At 41.9% G+C, this 7,247-nt stretch overlaps 1 protein-coding gene across 1 annotated transcript; it reads left to right on the plus strand.

Moving 5' to 3' along the window:
* The first annotated feature begins 401 nt into the window (after positions 1 to 401).
* LOC137900664 (sn-1-specific diacylglycerol lipase ABHD11-like) lies at positions 402 to 3,853 on the plus strand. The gene is made up of 6 exons (XM_068744788.1): positions 402 to 526; positions 1,736 to 1,871; positions 2,176 to 2,349; positions 2,548 to 2,718; positions 3,234 to 3,415; positions 3,718 to 3,853. Exons 1-6 carry the CDS (start codon positions 402 to 404, stop codon positions 3,851 to 3,853), a joined length of 924 nt encoding a protein of 307 aa, XP_068600889.1.
* The last annotated feature ends 3,394 nt before the right edge of the window (positions 3,854 to 7,247 follow it).

A 7,247-nucleotide genomic window follows, 5' to 3' on the forward strand; every position in this document is an offset into this window, starting at 1 on the left:
GGGGGAAGTGAATGCCTGTACGGCGATACACAGTGAATGAAGTCGAAATCAAACAACGGATACACGCTTTGATGTGAAGTTAAACAGGTAAGCACCGGTCTTTGAACAACAAATGTTTTACACACACCCTCATTCACGACATTTATTACGTTCTGTTCCCGTCGCCCCGGTGGCTCTCTTCTCCTGACAGACAGGCGAAAGGGAGAATTTTACACTCACTCACATTGTACGTCAACGTCATGACGCACGATCAGCTGTTGACAAACGTACGTCTCCTTTCAAGCTTGACCTCCGGGCCGCTGTCTGTGTGCGTGCATTGCACAGTCACGAACCTCTGGCTGCCTGGAGACTCCTCAAACGCCCATGCTGGTTTTTTTGACTGCCTGTTTTTGGGTGCTGCCATGAGTGTTTTGTGTCGTTTGATCCGGAGAGGCCTCCCGAGCGGCCGGCCGTCGTGTCGATCGGTCCCCGTGCGGCGGGATGTGTGTGGTGAGGCTCCCCTGGTCCGAGCAGCTAGTTCATCCAGGTACCTCTGCTAGCTCTGCTAGCTTGGCTCGAATTGATGTTTGCGCGCGTCGTAGTTGAATTTATTGGCTATAACCTTCTTTATTATTATTATTATTATTATTATTCCACCTTCAAAGCAGCAACTTACAATGAGTCACCTTTGTCGCATCTCTGCGTCGTTATTAACTGTGTGCTTTACGGAGTGAGACCCGAACATCTGGCTAGCTGGAGCTATTAGCTCGTAATCATAGCTAAAGATTTTCAACTCCAGCTTAATTCTGCTCATTAGCACACTTATCATTTAACTGCATATTGTTTGTTTCTGCGTCATTATGCTGTTGTTCTTATGGCGCAGTATCGTAAACGAACAATAAACAAGTTAGCTTTAATTATTTTTATCCTAAAGGAGCTCGAATAACATTAAAAAACTGTTTTTCCTCCATAGACTGAACACAACTGTAGAGAAAATCCCCAAAAACTACATCAGAGAAGGTTTTAAGAAGCTTATGAGAGCTTTCATCATGCAGGGACACTCCCCTCCCCCCTGCTAAATAACACGTTGATGGATAATGGAAATATTTTCACAGGATTTTTTTTAGTTTGTTTATTTCAGTAGAACTGAGTCTTTCTGACTTAATTAACAACACTAAAAAGAGATTAAGGCTACACAAGGATTTTTTAATGAGGGTGAGCTATTATGTTTCTTTATTCCATTTTATACGTGTTCATGTCTTCTCACTGACAGTGATGTCTACAGCGGCAGACGAGCGTATTGAAGTCATTGTGAAATGTCAACTTTTACGTTTTATTGGAATGCAAAATTTGTGTTTATCTGGAAGATTACCAAAATTATAACTAATAATAACTAGAAAAGCACTCAGACCGCAGACCCCCCCCCCCCATAATTAGATAATTAATAATTAATGAACAAACAAACGCTGGGGGGTTATGTGATCGGACCTCGGCGGGGGTAATAATAGTTCCCTAGCATGGTCCAGTAGGTGGAAGCAAAACCCTTCCTGCCAGATCATTCAGAAACCATTGAACGTCCTTGTGATCCTCTCTGCGTGGGACGTAGGTCAAATTAAGAAAGCAAATGTTTAATAATTTAACGTAAAGTAATTCAGTCCGAATTTTTCACTCCCTGATTGCTTTATTAGTTTTGGGGGACGGTAATTATTTCATTTTTTTAAATGGACATTGTAACGTATCTCTCATTTGTCTCCAGCCCAGTCACCTTGACCTATGATGTCTTCGACGGGAAGGGGGGGAGCACGCCCCTCGTGTTTCTCCATGGCCTTTTTGGCAGCAAATCTAACTTCCACTCGATAGCGAAGTCCTTGGTGCAGCGTACGGGCCGAAAGGTAATGCACTGATGAAGACATCACACCAAAAACAATCCATCTTCATGAGGTTTGTTCTCAGATAGCAGCCATAGGAACGCCCCGGTAATGCGGTGTGGCTCTTCAGCTGTCGGTTCTCTGATATATCATCTTTTCTTTGCCTTGCTTTGGGAAACCCAACACTTCAGTTGCGAGGTATAATCTTAGTTTGTGCTGTCACCTGTCAGACAAGGGCTTTAAGAAAAGGATTTGACCTCAATGATTGAAGCTCTATTGCATCGTTTTCCCCAATCCCAAGTGTCCTAACTGTCCTTTGTCTAGTTAGGTGCTGACTGTAGATGCCCGTAACCATGGCAGCAGCCCTCACACCCCAGCGTTGACCTATGAAGCGATGTCCAATGATTTAAAACACCTTCTCGCCCAGCTGCGTATTGAGAAGTGCGTCCTGATTGGCCACAGCATGGGAGGGAAGACGGCCATGATGACTGCCCTGACACAGGTTCGAGTTTATTTAGGCACGACACACTGTCTTCGCTGGCGTCACCCGACGTTTCTCACGGCTCATTCCTGTCCACTGTGAACGTAACCCCCCCCCCCGGTCTCACCTACATGCTCTATTTGCGTTTCGTCGCTGGTTTTAATGTTTAATGTGACCCGTTTTGTCCCCGTTAATACCAATATGTCCGTCTGTTTTCAGCCGGGCTTAGTGGAAAGGTTGGTGGTGGTGGACATCAGTCCGACGCAGTCATCAACGCGCACCAACTTCCACTCTTACATTCAGGCCATGCAGGAGGTAAAGATCTCCAGTGACATCCCGCGTTCCACTGCCAGGCGGATGGCTGAGGATCAGCTGCGTGGTTTGGTAAAGGTGAGGATTCCTTTTCATCATTTAGAGACATGTCAGCTGGGCTTGAGTTAATATAACATAGGATGTCATCTGTGTTGACTATATATGTTTTTTTCTTTTTTTATCAAAGAGCTTCCTAAAAGGATGAATGAACCTGCAGTAACTGATCCACGGGGTCAGTTGGGGCTGGCAGAAACCTGTTGTGACATTAAAATTTACATTAGCATTTATTAGCAACCAGATGCTCATTTAATCACCTTAAAATGGTAGCATATATTTGGATTTTTATTTAAAATTCTTTATTTATTTGTTTTTTCTTTTCATCTCATGAAGGTATGCACAGTATCGCTTTTAGCTCTGTTTTTGGCTTTACCAAGTCACAAGAAAAATATCTGAACGCTAAGCTGCTAAATGCCAGATTTTATCCACCAGCTGGTTGGATATTGTTTATGTCTGCTGTTTGCAAAATGTAAAATATTAAAATGAAATGTTATTTAGAAAGCTGTTTGGTCATACATGATCCTTCCCTCCCTCAGGAGCGCTCGGTGCGTCAGTTCCTGCTGACTAACCTGGTGGAGCAAAACGGCCATTATGCCTGGAGGATCAATTTGGAAGCAATCTCGGCACACCTCGACAACATCATGCGATTCCCCAGCTTTGACACCGTATTTGAGGGGCCTACTTTGTTTTTGGGTGGAGCCAGTTCTGCTTACATCAGGTATAACACACACACAGGTGCACAAACGCTGTCTTGACGTGTAAAGTCTGGAGACAATTTTACATTCTATTGAAACAAAATTTACACTTTTACTATATGCAGTAAACAGGATTCTGTTTTCTATGAGAAACTCGTGTCTGATTGCGGGACATAAACGATAGCTGTAACAAAAATAAATAGGATAACATTCATAGAATATGTAAATATTAAGAAACTAAAAAATCCGACTTCTGCCGACACACAGCCGCATCTCTAACCTGATTTTCTGACCTGTCGTCTCTGTACCTTTACTCCCGATCCAGCTCTGATGATTACCCAGAAATCCAGAGGTTGTTCCCCTACGCTGACATCCAGTATATCCCAGACGCGAGCCACTGGATCCACGCAGATAAACCCTTAGATTTCATCAGTTCCATCATCTCTTTCCTTCAGTCCTAGCTGCCCCCTGCCCCTTCACCTCAGAACACTTTTAAAGTTTAGCACCCCCCCCCCCCTGAGAGTGAAGATTGAAACTCAACCGCTTCCAAAGAGTGAGGGGAGGCATTAATGATGCTAAAAGTCGCGCTGGACCAAACTTATATTACAGCCGTCAGCTCTTACCTTCAAACACTTAGTGTGATGTAGGGTAGGTGAAGCTCTCCTTTTCTGATTTTCATTGATAGAAGATAACGCCGGTTTAACAGACCTTGTTTTGGAGGTGTTCCACTAACCCAAAGGAGCGTTTGCACAGTGCTGTGTTTATGTTGAAACGGCCGTGCTTGGTATAATCCAGAGGTGGATTGTGGTGACGGAGAACGAGTGATTGCTTGATAGTGGAAAAGAAAGTTTTGACATCGCAGGTATTAAAAAAATGTTGTATATCTGAGAGGAAGGTGGTGCTTGTTTAACACTAAAGTTCTTTTTTTTACACGGGGAATTTAATGTCAGAAGGCTGGAGTGAGTATTTTATGTGTACAGATAGTTTGTCATGGGAACTTGTTACGATGAGAATTGCGATATGTTCAGTGTTTCGGTCTGAAGGTTATTTCTCTCGGATGATTTGCATCTGAAGGACTGTGTTACAACCTAAGATCATTTGGTCATGTTTTCAGCAATCTGCTACGAAACCAGTTTAAATCATTCAGATGCGGCACTCGCATCCGTTTTCTGAATATCTTGTGTTACAAACTGGATATGCTATTTATGACACACCTTTACTGTTCTTGTGTCCGTGCGTGGCAGTGAGCCGTCGTAGAGTTTCTCTGTCCTCGTGTTTGGGTCGGTCCGATCAGTGTTTTGATGAAACATGTTTCTGTTTCTGTATCTGTATCTCACTTATCTTTACAACTAAGGTGCAGGTTGTCTCACAAATAACTGCTGCAACTATACATGTAGTTTTAACAGCAGTAGTATCATCGGTTGTGATGGTTTTGAACAGGGCGGTCCACCATAGTGAAACTGCCATCTCCATAAATATGCAGGGTGTTGTGAATTTACATGTGCCTCTTTCGTTAAGAGCTCCTTTTCAAATTCTGTACGACTTGGTTCAAAGGTTTTATTCTAAAGTAACAACTAGCAGGCTTTGGATTGGCAGCTGGGTCGCCAGTTCTGCGTGGATTTTCTCACAAAGAAGCTCGGCAGATGAGTGTATTGCTTTCTTGGCGCTAGATGTTTACTAAAATCTTTTTTTTTTGTTTTTTTTGTCTTGTTTGAAAGGCTTTAATGTATAAGAACTCAGCCGAGTGACGTGGATGTTATTCTGTACGTTGGCAGAGAAGCACCCCGCGATCAAAGGTCAGATTGATATTGTTGCACAATGCGAATATATTTTTGGGAGTTGGGCATCGCTGCCATTTAAATGCAGGCTCTCCTTTAGCTCCGGTTGTATTAAAGAAAGTCTATAGAAAGTTCTATTTATTCGACCCTGTTGAAATGGCTTGTATGTATGATTGTAATCATCTGTTCAGGATTGTATGTTTTCACTATGAGCATGTCTTTTCTCTTGGAGGCGGGAGTAACTTCGCTGTGCTGTATGCATCAGTGGTGACAATAATTCTATTTAATGCCATATATAAATTATAAATGTGTGCCAGATGCATAAGTGAGTTATATATTATTGGAAATGTACAAACTAATATTAACCAATAAAATATTAAAAACAATCTGTTTGTGTTTTTTTCTCTTTTGAATCTCGCAAATCAATGAAAGGTTTAAACCATGGAGTGACCTCATCTCAAAATAGACTGCAGTTTGACCCAGTAATGCATGACACTATTTATTTACAACATGCAAAGTAACAATCAGTGAAGGCTTTACAGAATTGAACACATGGCTCAGTTGTCATCAGTTATATTTCAGACACGTTTTAAGACGTGATGCTGCTCTACTTGGAGTCATGTCTGATCTATAGTAGTTTTTCCTCAAGTTAAACATTTCAGCCATGATAATTCATGGATACCCTCAGTCGTGACTTTTTAAAAGTGTCTTGATTCATCTTTAAGCATATAAATAAAAAAACGTTTTGAAAAAACCTCACTGAAAATTCCTGACACTCGGCCAATCTTTAATTTCAGTGAAACTGCTAATCCAATGAGAGGAGCGACAGTATGTTCAAAACCTGCTGTCTCAGAAAAGATAAACTTAAAAACTGCTGTTGGTGTCAAATTCTGTGAAAAGAAAATCATCCTGCCCAGCTAAAGTAAAACATCCAAGTGATATCAAAGTAATTTTAAGCCTTTGTTCATCGGAATGATTGTTCTCGTCATCGCGTTTTCAATCAAGACACACAACCTGGAAGCCGTTCTCATCCTTGCCCCACCTTGACGCCTGCTCCACTGCTAGCTGGTTGCCTTGGCGACCGGTCCTGCCCTTCTTCATCCGGTCCCTCCAGGTGCGATTGATGTTTGGAGGAGGAGTGCCTGGAGTCGGAGCCGTCGAAACTGCAGATTTGTTTATGAAGATTTGGTTTGAGTTGACTGTCGGAGCGGCTGCTGTGGGTGGAGACATGGCGGACGGTCGCTGCATCGGCGGCTTGTTCTGTCTCCTCAGGAGGCCCAGGCGGGAGGACTTCTTCTGCTCGGTCTGCTGCTGGCTCTGCACCTGCTGTTGGATGATCTGCTGAAGATCCTCCTGAGGCCAGACCAAGTAATACAAGTCAGTCAGATGCAAGAAATGCTCGTTTGAAAGTTCTACAAATGAAAGACAAACGTGAGTCTCAATTATCCTTTATATATTTGTTTTCATACCTTGAGCGTAAAAGCTGGATAAGAGCGGAACGCTTGTTATTAGGAAGGGATTCACTTACTTTTCACTCTACCCAAATGCATCTTTCAACTATATACTGTGAAATAAATGTAGAAATACTGTAGATGGGGATTTGTTTAAAGCAGTGTCAAGCTTAATGTTTTCACTCTCATCAACTAGCTAATAAGATCGATATTCAGTAATTAGAAGGTCATGGAGCTGAATAAATTTTGAACAAATATGATTTAAAGTTGTTTAAATGTTATTTATCAGCAGTCTCAATATTCAATCTCAGTATTTCTTTCAGATTTGGTTGCAAAGAAATATTAAAAAGTTTACCTTTACTAAAGTCCAGGTCCAGACTTCTAGTTATTATAGATCTTTAAAATGTATTTTCTAATTTATTACTGAATGTTACCTCGTCAAACGTTCCAGTTAGTGATGGTGATAAGTTACACTGTTAAAAAAACAAACATTAAATGCACACAAATCTCAACAAAATGAATCCGGTTTTTAACATTTCAGTGCAGGATGTAATCAGATTTCTTATGTTTTGGAATGTTTCAGACAGACACAGATTCCAGCTGCAGGTAGTTGAGAGTTCTGGCAG

The sequence above is a fragment of the Brachionichthys hirsutus genome, chromosome 10 (genome assembly GCF_040956055.1).
Source record: "Brachionichthys hirsutus isolate HB-005 chromosome 10, CSIRO-AGI_Bhir_v1, whole genome shotgun sequence".
Taxonomy (NCBI): domain Eukaryota; kingdom Metazoa; phylum Chordata; class Actinopteri; order Lophiiformes; family Brachionichthyidae; genus Brachionichthys; species Brachionichthys hirsutus.

Excerpts from the sequence above, each read along its gene's own strand:
- LOC137900664 (XM_068744788.1), top strand. The coding sequence starts at position 402 with ATGAGTGTTTTGTGTCGTTTGATCCGGAGAGGCCTCCCGAGCGGCCGG. Across the intron at positions 527-1,735 it reads CGAGCAGCTAGTTCATCCAG|CCCAGTCACCTTGACCTATG; the intron begins GTACCTCTGCTA and ends ATTTGTCTCCAG. Across the intron at positions 1,872-2,175 it reads TGCAGCGTACGGGCCGAAAG|GTGCTGACTGTAGATGCCCG; the intron begins GTAATGCACTGA and ends TTGTCTAGTTAG.